Source organism: Alosa sapidissima, chromosome 2, assembly GCF_018492685.1.
Source record: "Alosa sapidissima isolate fAloSap1 chromosome 2, fAloSap1.pri, whole genome shotgun sequence".
Classification (NCBI taxonomy): Eukaryota; Metazoa; Chordata; class Actinopteri; order Clupeiformes; family Clupeidae; genus Alosa; species Alosa sapidissima.
Window position 1 is genome coordinate 22577112 of NC_055958.1, and position 19869 is coordinate 22596980.

The 19869-nt window shown below is 44.5% G+C and overlaps 1 protein-coding gene across 6 annotated transcripts in view; it reads left to right on the plus strand.

Annotated features, from left to right (window-relative positions):
* The window catches only part of frmpd4 (FERM and PDZ domain containing 4), a 40528-nt gene that overhangs the window by 14294 nt on the left and 6365 nt on the right, over nucleotides 1–19869 (plus strand). For 3 of the 6 annotated variants that reach the window (XM_042084174.1, XM_042084173.1, XM_042084172.1), the window contains exons 3-11: nucleotides 11480–11599; nucleotides 15312–15472; nucleotides 15954–16056; nucleotides 16842–16887; nucleotides 17861–17965; nucleotides 18215–18322; nucleotides 18809–18940; nucleotides 19293–19412; nucleotides 19690–19826. In XM_042084174.1, the coding sequence (XP_041940108.1) occupies nucleotides 11480–11599; nucleotides 15312–15472; nucleotides 15954–16056; nucleotides 16842–16887; nucleotides 17861–17965; nucleotides 18215–18322; nucleotides 18809–18940; nucleotides 19293–19412; nucleotides 19690–19826 (1032 nt within the window). Of the gene's footprint in view, nucleotides 1–2911; nucleotides 3314–11479; nucleotides 11600–11907; nucleotides 12276–15311; nucleotides 15473–15953; nucleotides 16057–16841; nucleotides 16888–17860; nucleotides 17966–18214; nucleotides 18323–18808; nucleotides 18941–19292; nucleotides 19413–19689; nucleotides 19827–19869 lie in introns of those variants that run through there. The other 3 variants (XM_042084175.1, XM_042084176.1, XM_042084177.1) reach the window with 3 other exon arrangements.

A 19869-nucleotide genomic window follows, 5' to 3' on the forward strand; every position in this document is an offset into this window, starting at 1 on the left:
CCCTCGGGCTGTTTTTTTCCACCCTGAAATATTTCCACCACTGAGGAGCCTCGGCTCTACAGCGCGGGCTCCACAGCGTCTCTCCAGGCAGGACAGATTCCTAATTTACCCCAAAATGTGAGGCAGAGACACAGCGGCTCAGCGTTTGACGTCACAATGCCGCTCAGTGACATCAGCCTCTCTGAGGTTGCTTGTGAGTCTAGATTGTGGCCACCCCAGCCACAGTTGCAGTTGCACATCGAACACACTGTGAGTCCCCGCATCTGACTGAAGTGGAAATGACAAGTTTCCTCAGTGCACGCTTCACCTCCAGCAAAGGCACTTTGAGTCATTCATGTAATGCTAACATGCACTGGCATTTTAATATGGAATTGTGGCTTTATGTCTGGAGAGGTGGTTATAAATCATTGTCCTCATTTCACAGTTTTCAGATGTTATTTAACACATTAGGAATGAGCTCTGTTAGAATGTAGATGATGCTACCAGGTATTATGCTAAGTCGTTTTTGCAAACGTATTGGAAACATGCACAGAAAGATACATTCTTAATACTTGCATACACAGACACGCACAACATCACACGCAACATCACGTTTGCAGTCAGCCTTTAGGGGGATAGCGGATTCTACACAAATGTTTAGGGGAAAGGTCAGATAGCCAAGCACATCTTCAGACACACACACACACACACACACACACACACGTGCATGTGTGTATCCACCCCTCAGGGAATAGGAAGATCCTACCTATAGTGGGGTAAGGTCATACAGCTGAGCATGCCATTCTGTGACTAATTACAGTAGAGCGTGTCTGTAGATGACTCAAGTGTGACATATTGTTCACTGAGTCATGCTGTTAGTGGGAAAGTTGGAGAGTTGGAAGTATGAGGAATAGAAGAAAATGAGTTTTGAAAGGATCTTTTCTTTTGTATTTATTTTTCCATTAGATTTTAAATGCACTGGGAATGAAATTATTATTTATATGATGATAAATATCCAATGGAAGCTCCCTCATTTATTGCTTTGAAGACTGTGAGGTCAGAAGCATTGTACTATTGCTGTGGATCAGAGTATTATGATCAAACCTGGCGCTTGGTTCTCTTATGACAGAGGCACCTCATCGGAGGTCTGTGATTAATGAAAGGCAATTCTTCCTCAATTAGGCACAGGATGGTCCACAATCCATCATGTGGAAAGCTACGAGCACAGAGTCTCCTCCCTGTGAGTCTGCTCATGCTTATCACTTAGGGACAGGCCAGTGTCCTCACAGCAACAGGATGTGTCCTCATTTGGTTGCCTACCCTTTTATAATGGGTAAAAAAACATGCAAAATAAACATTATACAATATAGATGTGCCTTAACATCTCTTTACTCAAAGGAGATTGCTTCAACTTCTAAAGTAGTTCAAGCTCAGATTTGCTGTCCTACTGTAGCGCCGCATGCCCACAGCAGGGGGGTATTGACTTGATTATAATCAGACTAGGCAGTATTTAGCTCTAAGAACAACCCCGTTCCTGGAAGAAAATAAACAGATGAAGTAAATAAAACCAAATCAAATCCTGAGCGGGTCAGAGGGAGGAGAAGGACGGTGATGTATGTGCAATGGAGCTCATATTGACTCTCAGCCCTGTGCTAGTAATGACTCAGCAGGTCTCCCATGTCCTTTGGTGTGCGTAGCACCTCCAGGATGCTGATTAATTGCACATCAACCCCTCTTTACCGGGTCATATCTGCACAGGCTCTCTTGCGCTCATTTTCTGTCCCCCTCCCACGCCCCCCCCCCCCATGGGGGTCAGAGTTCAAGCTTACAGTAACCCTGGCCAGCCTGACTGGTCTCAGGAGCGGAGACACCTGCAGGACAGTGAAGCCGGGGAGCCACATCCGCTGGTCAAGTGTGTGGGGATGTGAGGATGTGCAGTGTGTGTTTTGATGGTGTGAGGAGGGTAGTGTGTGTTTTGATGGTATGAGGATGTGCTGTGTGTGTTTTGATGGTGTGAGGATGTGCAGTGTGTGTTTTGATGGTGTGAGGATGTGCAATGTGTGTGTTTGATGGTGTGAGGATGTGCAGTGTGTGTGTTTGATGGTGTGAGGATGTACAATGTGTGTGTTTGATGGTGTGAGGATGTGCAATGTGTGTGTTTGATGGTGTGAGGATGTACAATGTGTGTGTTTGATGGTGTGAGGATGTGCAGTGTGTGTGTTTGATGGTGTGAGGATGTGCAGTGTGTGTGTTTGATGGTGTGGTGTGTTGGGTCGCAGCTGAGGCTCGGTGTGCTGTCTGGGGCCGATGCAGGGCTCTTGGGCGCGCAGAGAGAAGACCACACGTGTAAACAGTGGGACTGGACTCCCTCAGCCTCCGCCTGTAGCCAGTGCCTCTCCAGCCTCTCCTCCACAGCAACCGTCAGAGCCAGCCCCATCCTCATCTCATCCCCACACCCTTATGTCTGCTCTCTCTTCTCTCTCTCTCTCTCTCTCTCTCTCTTCTCTCTCTGCTCTCTCTCTCTCTCTCTCTTCTCTCTCTTCTCTCTCTCTCTCTCTCTCTCTCTCTCTCTGGTCTCTCCTTCTTCTGTCACTTTGCCACACCTCCTGTCTAACAGAACAATAACCCCCATGTTCCTCTGGATCCCCCTCTCATTTCCCCCCTTTCAATCTCCAAACTCACAGCACCGGGGAACTGATGATACTGCCCTTTGCAAAGGAGGAGGGGAGAGAATCAAGGAATCCGGCTGCCTCCATCAGCAGTGATTTGCGTGCCCCTTCCACCCCTCCCTCTCATTTGTTCCACCCTCTCTCTCTCTCTCTCTCTCTCTCTCTCTCTCTCTTGCTGCCGCTCTCTCTCTCTCTCACTCCCTCTCCCTCTCTTGCTCCTGCGCTCTCTCGCTCACACTCCCGTTTGAAAAGCTGTTGTTACTGCACAGCCTCCGCACGTCATTCCACTGCGATGGAAATGAAATAGAGTTGGCTTAGCCCAGCTGACAGAGGCATGCTTTGAAGGATGTAGCCTGGGAACCTGCACTGCCAGATCCTGTTCAATGGGTTGTGAATCTGTGGCACCGATGCGGAGGGGACGCGGCAATCACTCAGCCGTGCACAAGCCCCGGCAACAGGACTAATCTCTCCACCTCACTCCTGGAAAAGCTCCTCTGCTTCCTCTGTTTTTGTTTCATTATTCTGAATTATTCATCCTCGCCGCGTGGACGGCAGACCTCGCCATGGAGGCAGAGTGAAGCACATTTCTGGACCTTTTCGCTCTGACCACAGCCTGCCGCACGTATGGATGTGTTCAGCTTTGTGAAGATGCCAAAGCTGTCGGGGTGAGTTGGCTTGATGCCGCGAATCGCCTTGTGTGCTAACGTGCCCTTTTGTGTTCCTGGCAGTGCATCCATTATCCAGGGACATGACTTAGAGAAGCAAGGAGGATTTACATGAAATCGTTTCAAGCAGCTCGTGGAAAAAAAAGCTAAGCAGAGGCTGAGTGTTGAAGATGATAACTTATTCCTTGTGCTGTCACATGTGATCATGTAGGCAAGAGGAAGAAAGAGAGAGAGAGAGAGAGAAAGAGAGAGAGAGAGGGAGTGAGAGAGAGAGAGAGGGAAAGGCAAGGAGGAAGGGGAAGAGAAGTACTCATAAAACTTAATGATGTGTTCTCTTAGTAATCATAATTTGTCTAAAACTCATTTTGTCTTTACATGTGTTTGGTGGGCTATATTATTGCTGTACAATTTTTATTTATTTTGAATCCTTAAATCCCCTTTGATATTTTAAATATGAAATACTGCAGAACACCGAAAGGTTGATAGAGCACGGAAGGATGATTTGAACACATGTGTCTGACTTGATAAATCTGCATTAGATATTTTTTGAAGAAGCAATACGAACATGAATTTTGTGTCTTAAATTATTTGCAGTGGCCTGCTTTAGCAGATATTGCATTTATTTGAGAAATTAAGAAATTAAATTATGATTTTTTTTGAATATTAAAGTATAAGGGCAATGGGCACAATGACATGTCTGTGAGAACAGAGTGAGTAAATGTCAGAAAGAGGTAGAGAGGAAACATATCTAAACATTCACAAAGACAGAGAATGACTTGTTCTTTGCTATTGCCATAAGATCATAGAGAGAAGTTCTTGACATTGTGCAGAATCAGTTCACAGTTCTTGGTATGATCTGTGCACAATATTTCCAAGTAAGCTTAATATTGCACCCTACTGAGCACCGCTTTCACATATTGGGTTGACTGACTTTCTTGATTTGAACCCTGTTATGAATCCTAACGGACTGATTCCCTGATCATACCAGCTCATTGTCAGCAGGTCTGCTACTGAGTTCTGACTGTAGATTCGAAAAATATGCAATTTGTGTGTGTGTGTGTGTGTGTGTGTGTGTGTGTGTGTGTGTGCGTGTGTGTACCCTTTCACTCCAATCCAGTTGAAAGGTACAGGCACAGTCATCACTTTTAGAATGTTTGCTATCTCATGTTGCCACTGATGTCACAAATATTTGATTTAAGCACAAAACATGGAGCAGTGCTAAATCTGATGCACCTCCAGTTTTATAATACATATTACTCAAATCAGTAGATTGAATTATGTGATGTTTAATTTCAGGCATGTTGGGACTATTGCCAGCTCTTGTTTGCAGAGGAATTACAAACAATTGTGCACATATGCTTTCAATATATTGTGTCAACAATTCCCTAAAAGCATTGGTTTGGGAATGCTTCATTTGATTTGTATGCCAAGCCAACATTTTGCTATGGTCAATTTCAAATCAGAATATTGTTTATCCAGAGCAACCACTCACCAACACCATATGGATAGGGTGGGTTTTAACCCGAATATTTTGAACATTATTTACAAATCATGATGACACTGGATTAAGATGACATCAATCTGAGATGACATCTGGTCCATTCAAATGAGCAGTGGCTGAAGAGCAGCCTATGGAGTTGTAATGCCCATAGGAAAGGCATAGTACACCAAAGACAAACACAGACCCCAGACTTTTCTCCTAGTGGCATGGGTTCTTACTGTGCTACTTTTCTGAATCAGTGATTCAGTGGAACAGTTGTAAAAGAGAAAAGACTGTAGTATGTATATTTATCCCCTCTGGTATCATTTTAATACTCCGCTTGTGGTCTGAGTCATCTACAACTCTATTCCCATTGGAAGTGCCCTATTAACACTTACTATATTACTGAATATGATGGTGTATTCCAAAAATACCACATTCATACACTGAAATGCGTTGAGTGGTTTAAGGCTATGGGTTATCTGCAAGAAGAGGTCTGGGGCTGCTGCCCACTATAGAGAAGCAAATACATGCACTGTTGCCCTGTAGTCTGTTGAATCTGTCATTTGCTTTTAAGCCAATGGTCCTAGTAAAGACAAATTCAGGGAACAGGCTGAGCTCTTAAAATGTTAGTCTGACATTGGCAGTTTGTGAGCAGCTCTGGGAATGAAATGATGTAGGCTGTATATTTCAGGAGCATCCTGCAGAAGCACAAGTAAGGACACACTAATGAGAACAAGCCCACATGCATTTGCTCATTTTCCAAATGGATGACTGCACTGAGCATTTGTGAGCACTAAATTTAATCATGCTTCTGTCTTCTCTGTGTGGCATACTGTATACTGGGCATGTAAAGCCTCTTTGTCTGTCCTCTGCTATCATTTCCCCTGTGTTTGGCTAAAACCCTTCAGGTGAACATCCTTTTATCTTCACTGTGCTATCTTTTGGATCATCAGGAACCTTCCTTTTATAGTTGCTCTCATTCCAGTATTGTCCTTGTGATACAAACTGCTGTATATATTGTATGGCCTTCATGACACAGAACACATAATATTCCAACGTGCCTCTTATATGAGAGTAACATCTTTCTGTATTATTTTTGGGTATCTAAAATACTGCAGTGCTGCCCTATGCAACATGTACCCTGCTTAAAGTTAGACAGACTTCAGCATCTTGTTTGTGAAAATGTGTATAAAAAGAAGCACTTCATAGAAAAATGGAAGGGGCATATTTAATTCATGAATCTGTGTAGCTCTTTGGCTGAGTCCTTTCTCTGAAATGGATGTATAAAGTAACACAAGCTTTGAATGAAAAGTATGCAAGCTGAAAATTATGTTTTTAGAACTAGAAGGTTATAAACGAAAGGTACAAACCAGAAGGTATAAACTAAAATGCTTCATAAGCAAGAAACTCTTTCACTGGATACTTGAAACTTAATGTGCCTGCGGTTCTGACACAGTTCTGCCATTCTTACTGTATATTGGATGGTAGATGTGTTCAGTTCATATTCACAGCCTGCCTTTGTGGTAGAGGCAATTTTGTTAACCTAATTGTTCATTAGGGTACAAGAAGACTTTAAGATAAAAAGTGTGTCTCCTTTTGAAGCAGAAGCCACTCAGGGTTAGACATTGTCCAGAGTAGAATGGATGCTCCGGAGCCCCAGGTGGCAGGAGCAAAAGAAAGGTTGCAGGCCAGTATTCATCCCAATCTTTCAAAGCCAGGCCACAGAAAAAATACTGTGGTATAATAAGGTGAAAAAGCATTCAGAGGAGCAGGTCCCTTGCCTGTAGGGCAGTAACACAATAGAGGGTGTTTTATGTTTGCTATTAACGTTATAAGGGCAAAAGGGAGAAGAGGGTTTATGGCATTCAGTGGTTTGTCAATGGACAAGTGCTGTAGTTACTGAAAGCCATTGTGGCTGTCTGTACATTTACAACCATGCCAACTATGAACATGGCCATTAGAGCTAATACTTATGTGTCCTTCAGCTCTGTTATAGCCATCGCCACATCAACTCTCACATTAGACCTATTTCATATTATGGACATCAAGTTATGGACATCATGTAATGAAGGGGTAACATTAATCAGTGTGCTGTTGCTGCCTTTGTGGTGCTCTATACAAGGTATATTGGGCTTAACAATAGAGCAGTGTTCTGCTTGGAATCAGCTAGCATGAGGAGGAGGCATGCGGGGGGACTGAACAGGCTCTTTAATGGAGTGCCTTACCAAATGTCTTAGGTGGGTGGAAGACAGATTTTCCTGAGTAGAGAGAATTGACTACGAAATTAAAATAAGACAAACAGCTCTCTCTCTCTCTCCCTCTCTTTCTCTCTCTCTCTCTTTCTGTGTGTGTGTGTCTCTGTGTGTGTGTGATGTTTTAAACCCAAATTAACCTGACAGAAGCAGATGTAATTATGTGCGTACTCTGTGGTCATTTGGATTCAAACTGAACATAGTGTACACACACAAGCAGTACTGTGGTGTCGCTGGTGGGCCAGTTTTATTAGCTGTGTGTGACCAGTGCTGTGAGGTGTATTGATGGCCGTGTTGGTGGGTGTTATTGCGTTATAATTGGTGCAGTGCCCAGTTATTTCCCGGAACTGCTGTGGTGCCGTGGAGTGCTGAGATGGGGGTTTGTTGAGGCTCTGACGCCGCGGCGCATCGCTCACCAGGGCTGCTGGAGGTGGGACAGCTCTGACAAGATGGGTGGCGGATCAGACGTCCATATGGGCAGCACAGGACAGGGAGTAGTGGGCAGCGCTGAGGCGAACAGGAGGAGCAGCCGGAGATCGGACAGCAACAGGCCCTCTGAGTCCGTGTAGGAGAAGAGAACGTCCGCAGGGGGAACACGCGGCATAATCCACATTTTACCACTGCATAGCACTCACTAAGACAGAGACACAGAATGCATAATGAATATGTATCCCATTAAAAATGTAAAAAGGTAAAAAAGATTGAAAAAGTAGCTGTGTAGCGTGTTCTTAGAGGAATGCAAAGTAAGCAGTATGTTTATTGTTATGCAAAATAATCTAAACGGCACGGAAGCTCATCTCTATATGGCACATTGTCTGCTCCAAATAGACTGTATACACATGGCCTATGGCTGCATATCCTCTTGATAATGTGAGAATGACAAGACAGCATCATTTTATTCTACTTTCATGAAGCGCACCATACGCAGCTGTGAGATATGGCAGTGTATGTCAAGAGTCACAGGAAAACATATTTACATTCATAAAATGACGGAATGGCGGCATTACTCGTAGTCATATTTAATAGTGGCGTGAGATAGATTTGGTTCTGAATGCTGGGATTGTATGTGACATCAGAAGCTTTTTAATGAAGGTTGGAATTCCAGGGCGCAAACAGTGAACAGTTTCCCCAAACACCCAGGAAAGGAGAGGAGTTTGTTTTGCTAAGCTGAGAGGCTCTGTGGTGCATGAAGTCGAGAGTGGCTTCACATCGATGCTCCAGCACTTTCTGTACTTTTCTAGTCGACTGGGGCCATCTCCTGAGATGGTCATTAAGCATGTTTCTGTATATTAAATTTTCATAAAGATTTTCTGTTACATAATCTTGTCCACCAACCTGTCTTCTCACCAGCGCTGTCATGGGCGCGGAGCACGGGCACATGTGAGTGGGCAGAGTCACCAGGGCTCTCCGCCTCTCTTGTACTTCTGTCATCTTCATCATCATCATCATCACATACCACATGATCATCAGCAATTCATATTCTACACATCGCTGTTAGCTGAAAAGGCTGTTTCAGAGTAGCTATAGTTGGTCTGCCTTCCATGACACGAGTGGTAGCCAGACGTGGTCTTGCCTTTCATGACAGGGATGCTAATGTGGCCTGCCTACTATGACAGACATGTTACCACTCTCATAGTGTGACAGAAGCATGACAATTTAATACAGCTGTATTCAAAAATCCAAAGTGCTCAGGCTAGATCCTAACACAGTCTTCATTCCTACCAGACTCAGACTAGTCCTCATTTCTGTATGACTGATATAAGGCCAAGCTTTATTATAGTATGGAACCGATAAAGCATGTTTCAGAGGAATGGGTTTCATTAAGCGAGTGGGGATTTGCATGTCCCTGTTCCTCAGTAAGCTGTGTGGGAAGACAACAAATGGCTGTCCAGCAGGCTGGCTTGTGTGGACTGATAACTAGTGAGCTAAGCTAGGGTGGCCGCCTGGGTTTCATTTCACCTCCTCTTGAGATTGGTGGGGTGAATTATTTACTCAGCCCCGAGGATCGTGTTCATGTGCTGGAATGTGACAACTGTGTGGTCTCTGTAGTGGCCACTGAGGGAAGCTTAAGTAATTACATATTTGGGGAAATAAAACATTGATCACTTTTCAATGAGGTCAGCAGAAGAGAGGGGTATGGGAAGTGGGAGGTTTTCATGCTCTCCTGAGCAAATATCGGTCACATACACTTCCTCAGTTTTACCCGTAATTACAGTACTTGCCATATAGTTCAGGCATGTAGGACTATATTTTGACAAAAATATATCTGCTTTTCATTTATTGGTGAAGGTGAAATACATTATCGTGACATGTGCAGGTCAATATGTAGCAGTGCTCCATGAGGAATGAGACAGGATGACCCTCTGTAATTTCCACTCAGATAAAGTACTTCAACTCCTCTGACCTTTATTGCCATAGCAACAGAGACCAGTGTGGCATTAGGCAGAAGCCTCCAATTTACTCCTGTTTATTTTATCAAGGCATTGCTGATGGGCTTTCTCATTTATCCAACATCATAGGTTTTGAGTGTTTGTAATTGGCATGCTACATTTATGATGTCACTAGATGTAATAGAATTAGCAATTATCCAAGCCTGATCCATAAAATGAAATATTGGAGCTTCTAGCAGGTGGTGTGCTTTATTTATTCATTCTGTTTACTGAATCTTGTGCAATGTTCTGGCTCTTACACATAGCATAAACACAGACAAACACTGATTTTTTATAGAAATGAATCCCCAAATATGATTTTCAGTCCAATTGACACCTTCGAGCATAAACGATGAGGAGTATGACAGTGTGTATGGCCTGCGCTCTTGGTCAGCTGTCTATGAACAGTGCACCGTGTGTTAGTCAGGCCCACATGACAGAGGCAGCATCATTTATTGATGGCTGCTGAGGAGGCTCAGTTTCACTGTGAGGCTGTGTCTCCGGGCCCTCTCCTCTGGGCTTTAGTCAAGACCAGCACACCCACCGTCAGGGGCCAAAGAGACATACTGTAACAACGCGTCAAAGATCGACATTCTACAGGCGCCTCTGTTCTGTTTTTACTCTGAGTGGGAATATGGACTTTGAGCAGTGTTTGGGGCATTCATTTCACTTTTCTGAGGGCCCATCAACTGAAACTGTGAGTACAGAGCTCCTCTCATATACTTAACAGATCTTCAGTCTGCCTCAGTCACTCGCTTGTTTGTCTATTCAGAACAATACTGTTTCCACATAAATACATACATTCTGTACATCATGACTGATTTCACAAACTACATGTCTGTGGCATTAACAAAAGTCTGTTACAAAATTTTACAAAGCTCTGTCACACACTGTTTTATTGCCAACTTACTCATCAACTACAATAGGCAAATGACAGACTAATGGATGAACTAGGATCTTGAACTCTCACGTTAATTTTGCCCACAGTGAGAATTCATGCACACATTTCTTGTTGAGCTATGTAATCAGTCACTATCTCTGCATCTCTGGTATACAAACTGTTGTTGTTGTTTTTTTGTCTTTCTTTTTAAAGTTTTAATGAGACTAATGTAATGAATGCCCAATGGAGGCAACTGGGTCACATCAGCATTGGGCTAAGTGCAGAGAAGCTCAGGCATTTACCTCACAAACTGTGTGCATCACATATGTACTCATATGGACCCTAGTGGACACATAAGCATGACATTATAGCAGAGGATACATAACTATCAGATCTGCTTTGAATAATAGATGCTCAGAGCTTAGTTAGATAGCAGGCATTCCTTTCAAGTGACAAGGCTCCCTTTTAAAAATAGAAGGCAAGAGAAGGAGGAGGAAGGGCTGAGGAAGAGGTGGGGATGGTTAAGCAAGACATGATGAGGAGGCCATTCACACTGACAGAGCCCCACAATTATAGGCAGCCCGCTCTGAAAGAAGCACTTTAACACCTACACTGAAGAAATGGACAGGGCTTCATCAAAGCCAGAAGAGCACCAGTCAGTACTAATGAATCTGAATCAATCTTTTATCTAGACAAGTGTGTCGTCTGGAGGCTCACCACAAAATGAATATTCTTCTGTTAGATAGGGGAGGTTAAGGCCTATGGTTATTTTTGTATATCTTTAAACTGCATTTGACATCATCTTGAATAAAGAATATCTGAATTAAAAGTGCCTTCTAGGGAATCTACTAACAACCAATTTCATGGCACTGAGAGCACAAGAGTGAAGCATAACAATTATGGTGGCGTGTCAAGATTGAAAAATTAATTCACTCTGTACCCAGTGATTAAACTCTGATGGCAGACTACTTGTATGACGCTGTATCCACACAAACCATATAACTGCTCTGTGATTATTGCATAACTCTGCAGTTGTAACAGTAGCTGTGACAGAATGCAAGCTTTCTGATGTTGATGTTTGCTGATGAATGTGATGTTGTGGTGTTGTGTTTTTCCCCACAGCAGCCACAGGACCAAGGCGTCAGGCTGGCCACCCCCCTCTGGCAGCTGGAGTCCCTCTCAGGGAGCCCCCAATGGCTGGGACATGGCGTCCAGTAGAGAGGGCAGAGATTGCTTCATCAAGTGAGTAGGCTGCGGATGGGCTCCCATGCAGATGTTCGGGAGGCTCTTTTTATCCCAACCCGTGATTATCCCAGACACGTTACCCAGCTCTCGCTCCCCCACCCCACCCCCGACCCCCCCCCCCCCCCCAATTCTCCATCTGTGCATCCAGCATACTGATGCTCCCTCTCCTCCCCTCTCACCCTTTCTACTGCTGCTGCTGCTGCTGCTCACTCCGCTCTGTGGCGAGCAGGCAGCCTGTGCTCCGTCTCACACCCTCGCGCTGCCCAAATCTCCCAGGAGGAGCAGGGAGGTATAGCATAGCCAGAGAGCGCTGCTATATAAAACACTCCACCCCATCCCCCTGAGATGGCACTGGGGAGCAGGTGCTTTGATCTCACTGAGAGTTCTTAAAGAATGCTGCTCGGGAGATAAGAGGAGGTGCTGCTGTGTCACAGCGGTCCGGCTCTAGGAGAGAGAGAGAGACTGGACACTCTGGGCATCGGGCTGCAGGTAAAGGGAAGTGTTTTTCTTGCCTTCCGTGCAGCACTTCCACTGGATGCTAATGAGGGATCCCAGTGTAACAAGTGCGCCTTCAGGCTGCTTTGGGCAGGGATGCTGCCACTGTAGGAGGATGAGGCTTTTGTAGCTGCTGCGTCTCTTTTCTCTCTTTGCTTTCTTCCCCCAGTAGTTGTGTGTGAGTAGCGCTCATTTTCTCCGATTCTAAAAATATGACAGTCTGCACAGAGGCATCTTTTGTGGCTGTATTCTCCGGCATGCTTTTCCACCCCTGCCTCCGATTCCAAAGCTTTGTTGTGTTGCTATGGCAAATCTTGCTGCAGTTGAGCATTCTGCCTTGGTGATAGTGGCTGTGGCAGGAGAGGAGAGGGTTACATTTGAATCGCTCGCATTGGGTTGGAAGTGGGACTCCGCCGCACAGGGGTTGTGGCCTCAGCAGCCACAGCAACCACTTACGTAAGAACTGAACACCACATCTCACAAATGCACAGAGCGCAGAGACAGAAGCTGACTGGTATACAAAGGGCCATATGAGCCGTGCTCACACTGAGGGACCCTGTGCGTGTCTGCTGTACGTGAGGCCACTCCATTCTAGTGACGATACTCCTGGTGTAAAATGCATGAGGGGCTGCCACTCTGAGTTTTAATGTTTAAACTCTGGTGTCAATATTTTATTATGCTGGACCATAAAGAATTAGAGGGCCTTGGCAGAAATACATGACTAACCTCTTATGTGACATTGCATATATAATGCTGGCTACAATAACACAGTTAGAGTGTCTAGGGAGTGCTGAGGTACTGAACAGTCACGTTTAGTTTCAGTTAGTTTGATGTTGGTAGTGTTAGTGTGATGATGGGCCTTCTATTTATTTGCTGTGAAATGTTGGCACAATTGCAGAATTGAGATAGTATTTGTGTGTGTGTGTATGAGAGTGAGAGAGAGAGAGAGAGAGAGAGAGAGAGAGAGAGAGACTGCCAAGCTTTAAAATGCTGGGATGCAGATGTGAAGACAAGGTTAAAGTGTGGTTAAGGAAGCCTTAAAAGTGCATGAATTGTGGGAGGCGGAGGGTGTCACAGGAGGCAGCCCGCACACTTCCTTCCACCTGCCAAGCCTTTAGGCTCAACAGCTCAAGGAGAGTGAATTATTCAAATCTGGTGCTATCTCACCTGAGATGCATGCTTTTGACTGCAAGTCAGCCCAGAGACATTCATGGTATATGAAACAGTGGGCTTAATCTCAGGCAGAAATCAGAGACTGAAGAGGATAGGGGTGGCTGAGAAGAGGTGGTTGGATGGCATTCTGAGGACACTTCATTTCTCTATCATACACATGCAGGAAATACCTTGAGGTGCATGCCACTATGCAAATGTTTGTGTTGGAGTAGAGCATCATGTGGACAGAAGCACACTAACCAAGAATGGACTGCCCAGTAGCCTGGTAAACCCGATCCTTTGTGGTAAGAGAAGACACAAGCATGTCCACAAAGGTCCTGCCCCGACATCAGAAAGAGTTACCCTTGAGAGACAGTTTTCGCATTTGTATATTTTTATTGAAAGAACTCTGTGACCAGATGGAATAACAATAATCAACAGCTGTAATGGCGCCGTGGCGGTCATCCCTGCTGGGCACATGGAAAATTATGGTTATCTAATCCTTCATCAGCTCCACAGCGCTTGCATGAGAGGAGAATGACCTCCCCCTGGACTGCTCCTCTCCCGTCCCTTCAGCGGGCACCCAGTGCCCACAGCACCTACTGGCCGTCTCAAACTCATCTCACACACTAGTGAAGTAGGAGCTCGTGTCCATCAGCCCAATGGACGCCAACACAGGCAGAATGCAGTGAAGCGTCAGATTAGATTGATGTGATATGAAAAGGGAGCTATAGGGTGATTATTGGCCCACATATTGATTGATATGGGGACGTGTCATGTGATCGGCCAAATCAATGAGAAAACGGCAGATGCTGCGGGACGGTTTGAGGCTTGAGTAACAGATAACAATTCACTCATCTGCACTTCGTCTAACAATGAATGATCCTAAGTTTATCTCTTGTACACCTTTGTAATGTAAAGTTGAATTTGAAAGAGATTTTTGTGGCACGTGCCACATGAATTAACAATGGCTGCTGATTAGATTCCGAAAGCGAAATGTCTTACTGACAAAATGCAGTCTGAAAGGAGAGAACCCCGCTTAAAATGGGGATTCATTACCAGCTAATGGTGATGATTAGGGGCCATTAGCTCCATGGCTGTCATCACATTGGGAGGCTGGCCATGTTTAGCAGGTGGCCATGGCTAGGGAGAAGACAGCACACTTCCTGGATGCAGAGGTCCATATGCTTTCCATCGCACGCAATCTGGTGTGCTTGTCACAACTATTACAGAAAACTTTAAGCAGGATATTACGTGACAGACATAGTAAAGGGTTCCATTTCCAAAACAAGTGTTGTGACATGTAGTGTCAATAGAGATGCACAACGTGCAACAACTCACTGTGTGTCTAATTAAAATAAGAACAGTGACCCTATGTTTTGATGGAAACACCTTCCTAACACTGTAATGCGACACAGATGTTTGTATGGTAACTTTAACTTCACCCGTTGTCTGCACTAACCCTTGTTCTCCCAGAGAATGCCTTGAAAGATTAATTGCAGCTCTTTACCATGGAGGAGAGCATGTGTCAGAAGTGATGGTGAATTGCACACTGCCTACCCTGCCCACGGCTTTAATTAGCCAACAATGTGAGCATCGTGGGGAGACGCACGCGGAGCGCCGCTGTAGAAATGAGCATAAAGAACCATAGAGACACTGGAAGGCAAGCAGAGGAAGCAGGAATGGAACACTGGTATAGCATATCGACCACAGAGCTCTTCTGTGGTCCACGCTGAAAAGCCCTGGTGGAGGAAATACTGTAACAGGCAACAATTAACTAGTGTCAGGTCACCATGCTGTCCAGGCTTATGGCAGCAAAATATTTCTATAATAACTGAAGAAGGCAGTATACATGATAGTGATTTAATTCAAGGCTGAAGACGAATTAGGTTGGCTTTCTGAAAGAAATGACCGTAGCTCAATCTCTGATGGAAAAAAATATACAAATGTTAATGGTCATTTGCCAATTTGTCTGTTTTCTGGGGTCCTTGGGGTCATACAGTACATGTATATTTGTGCGTCCATCAAACAAGGAGTGTGGCTGTCCCCTCCTCCCTTGCAGTCACGTTTCCCAGAGCAGCTCACTGGAGGAGGTCCGTCTGGACGGGGAGAAAGTCGCTCCTCCAGCCCCGCGGAAGGTGGAGATGAGACGGGACCCTGTGCTGGGATTTGGCTTTGTGGCAGGAAGTGAGAAGCCTGTAGTAGTCCGCTCTGTCACCCCAGGTAACATGACCCGTACAGCTCGAGGACTATATGCTGACATGCTTGATGTACTAATATGAAGGCCTTGTATGGTGTGATATATCTGAAGTATTGTATGCTAGGATATTTGTTATGCTTTCCTTGACATGAAGGAACTATAAGTTTTAGTTCATGCAAAGCGTGCAGCAGTTTACAGTGATGTATCTTAAGTGCACCGTTCTTGTGAAAGTGATGTGAAAATGCCACTGAATTGGGGTATTATCAAAAGTGGCAAGCATTTACTCATATGACCAGAGATGGTGTTCTTTTGTAATTGCCAGAACAAACTCAGAATACCAATACCTAAATATTCTTTAATATGGTAGATCCTCTGCTAAAATGCACTTCATTCAGTGAGTGCATTTGGCATTCATGAATTTAAAATGGTTTGTGATTTCAATCTAGTATACATGAGGGCTTTCACAACACACGCGACACACTCTCAACTGTGCTTCCTGTGCAGGGGGTCCTTCAGAGGGCAAGCTCATCCCCGGGGACGAAATCGTCATGATAAACGATGAGGCCGTCAGTGCAGCACCCAGAGAGAGGGTCATCGACCTGGTCAGGTAACATCCAGCTCCCAGTCATCCACTGTGGAGTGCATGAAGTGACCCTGCTGTCAGGGCCATCCTAACAGCCAGCAGCTGGCACTCTAGCTACCTCCACTCCAAACAGAGAATGTCATTTTCCCTCCTGCCATTTCATCGGTTAAAGTTAGCAGAGGATCAATGATTGATACGCACCTGTGCCTGTGACAGTAGAGTCCTCAGGTGACCTGCGGCAGACACTGATGGCAGTCTGTCACGACTGCCTCGACCCTGAGTGCATTCAGCCATGACAGCAGGATGCTGTTGGTTTAAAGTGGCTGTTCCCAGGAGTGATGACCTCTCACTACTTCTGTTCTTTCACCAACATGTACAGTGTTCTGCAGCAGGACTTTTATGGGAAATTGTTATGCATAAGTTGATCGGTCCTCTGGAGAAACACAACCATTAATCTGAAATATTTTATGAAAAAGTATTTTTTTAAGAAGTTTTTGTGAGTTGTGAAATAAATATTATATATTAATGTATATTGTAATGTAATATATTACACAAATCTCTATTGACAACATATAGTGGAATGCTTCTTACATTGTAACTCAGACCCATATACTGTATACAGTAACTCGTGTTGGTAAAAACAAGAAGCATTCATGCATTTTTCATAACCTAACATCACTTTTTAATAGCATCTGTTATGTAAAGATAGAACCACCTTAACCGTATGTAGAAATGGTGGTAATGTGCCATCTTTTATTCAGAGGATGTTGGGATCTGTATTTCCTTCTCACGTGTGTTCCCTCCTGCAGAAGCTGCAAAGAGTCTATCGTGCTGACTGTGGTGCAGCCATACCCAGTAAGTACCTCCATCCATTTCACTCCCATTTCTAATCAAGGGCCATTGGATGATGCAACGGTGCCTTTCTTTTGTGATGTCCCCTGCACTGTCTCCCTCACTGAAATAGTGACAGTAGAAAAAAAAGAAAACTTTTCAGCTCACTAATTGGGGGTGCAAATAGTTTCCGGCTGTTAGGATGCTGAAGCGTTTCACACTTGGCTGACTTCAAAGGTCTTTAATCCAAACACTGGGAGCTCCCTCCAAACACACACTCGTGGGGTAAAGAGTGAGTTAAGGGAGTAAAGAGACCTTGGCTGAACCTCCCTCCTCAGTATTCACATCAGAGGACACCACCACTGTGGACAAGACACACATGCTGGGTTAGACTGGGCTGGAGGGATGGTGTAAATGGACAAAGCTCAAAATAATATTTACACTTTGAAATATGGGGCCATTGAATGCCAACAGTTCTTAGTTTTATTATAATTATAAGTTATAATTATACGGTGTTTGTCCATTTTGAAAACTCCTTAGTGCTTAGTGGCCTTAGTGGCCATACATTTGATCAGAGATCAACAGAAACGTCTTATGTTAGTGATGAATAATCTTTGCTCTGGCTGCTGTGAATCTTTTTTTTCTTTTGAACTCCTCTGTTTAAATGATGCATCAGAAGAACAGAAGATAAGAAACGCTCCCTTTAGAGAGGAGAGGAGCTTGATCATCCCACTGGATGGCAAAAGAACAAGAATAAGAGCTTTTATAATGTAAACTGTGAGCGCTCCTCTCTCTGTGCCACAGCGTGACAGCGGTGGTTACCAGCAGGACTACCATTGTGCTAAGACACAGAAAGTATTCAGATCTCATTAATGTTACAATAAGGAAGAGTTGGGATTTTACAGGCCGTGACTGATGTAGTGACCACACAAAGGAAAGGTTAGGATTTTGGCAAAGGCTGGACACATGTGAGGATGACTCTCTGTGCCCTTTTCAGTCACCCAAGTCTGCGTTCATCAGTGCAGCCAAAAAAGCCAAGTTGAAGTCCAACCCGGTGAAAGTCCGCTTCGCAGAGGAGGTCATTATAAATGGCCAGGTCCCAGTAAGTAATGAATGACCTCTTTGAATCATCACTATTCATTCATGTGCATGAAATTGAGGGGAATTTAATTATTTTAACAACGGAAAAAATAACAGAAAAAAAATTCTTGCTGTTCATTTGAAGCCTTGTAATATTTCAGATATTAAGTAAATTGTGAATGCATTTTGTCAGCAGAACTTCAGTGGCCTTCCTTTAGCATTTTACTGTGAAATATATGGGTAATGTTGTTGTATCCTCGTGTCATTTCAGGAATCAGTGAAGGATAACTCTCTTCTCTTTATGCCAAACGTTCTGAAAGTGTACCTTGAAAATGGACAGACGAAATCATTCAAATTTGACAGCAACACCTCTATTAAGGTACTGTCCCTACATACAAGAGGGATATGTTTTCTGTTTAAATCAGAAATAATCAGTGTGTCAGTAATCAGTCTACTCACTGTCACAGACATGGACATGTATGTCCAGAATGTTAGATGAATTCCATGAGCTGCAGTGATACCTTCAGTGGGCGTTTGCTTCAAGAGCTGAAGTTAAGATGAGAAAAAACACAGCTTGGAAACTATATTTCTCTGTCTAAAATATATTAAATAACAAACCTTTTGGAAAATGTATATAATAACAAACACAACAAAACAAAAAGACAACAACAACAACAAAAAGAATCACCTGGAGATATGAAAAAATTGCACGGCACATAGAAGTAAAAACATGGCTCTGTGTCAATCCACAGAATCACTGAGCCCCATGTTATTTTGTCTTTCTCTCTTGTTTACTGCTCGGTTTTCCTTTGTGCTCCTGTTAATAATGCATGTGTGTGTGTGTGTGTGTGTGTGTGTCTGGCAGGACGTCATCATGACCCTGCAGGAGAAGCTGTCCATTAAGAGCATTGAGCATTTCTCTCTAGTGCTGGAGCAGAGGGCAGAGGGCTCCTGCAGCAAGCTCACCCTCCTGCATGAGCAGGAAATGCTAACTCAGGTGAGCACGGCTAGCTCCATTAGAGACAGAGCCAAAGCGGCGCGCGCGTGCCCTCCTACCCCACCTGGCCAGCGCCCTCACATTACAGGCCTCGTGCCTGAATAGGACCTGCGTGATGAAAATGCACCCAGTTACAGAGCCATCATGTTCAAATTAGAATTTCCAATCACTTTAGAGTTTCCACGTGAGAAGTATTTATATATATATATTTAATGATTGGTGCTCTGCAGCAGATTACATGTCTTGGTGAGTAGTAGTCAGTAGATTTAGTGGAAGTGCAGCAGCCATTCATGTGCTGGATGTCATTGCCATGATTAATCCCCCCCCCCCCCCCATGTTGTTGTCCACCTAGGTGACACAGAGGCCAGGGGCACACAAGATGAAATGCTTTTTCCGCCTCAGCTTTGTTCCAAAGGATCCCGTCGACCTGCTCCGAAGAGATGCGGTGGCATTCGAATACCTCTACGTCCAGGTCAGTCTCTTCACTCACAGACAAAGGAAATAGCCTTTGCCCCATACAAACAAATAAAACAAATACCCTCAGGCTACACAAGGTCAATAATTCTGTTTTCAACACAATTGTGTGCCATATGGAGGTCATTACCCCAGTCGTCACCACTGACCACTGCCCTTGCAAATCGAAGGTAGCAGAGTGTGGGCATTGAGGAGTGCTGGGGCATGAGTGCCTGTGTGACTTCATCTGCACCTGCCCCCTCTCTCTCCCCTCCCCTCCCCTCCCCACGCTCCAGAGCTGTAATGATGTGATTCTGGAGCGCTTCGGCTCGGAACTGAAATATGACACCGCCCTCCGCCTGGCCGCCCTGCAGATGTACATCCTGACTGTCAACACCAAACAGACCCAGAAGGTCTCCCTCAAGTACATTGAGTGAGTTTAACCCTGAGTGGGGTAAAAATATACCCTACCACGC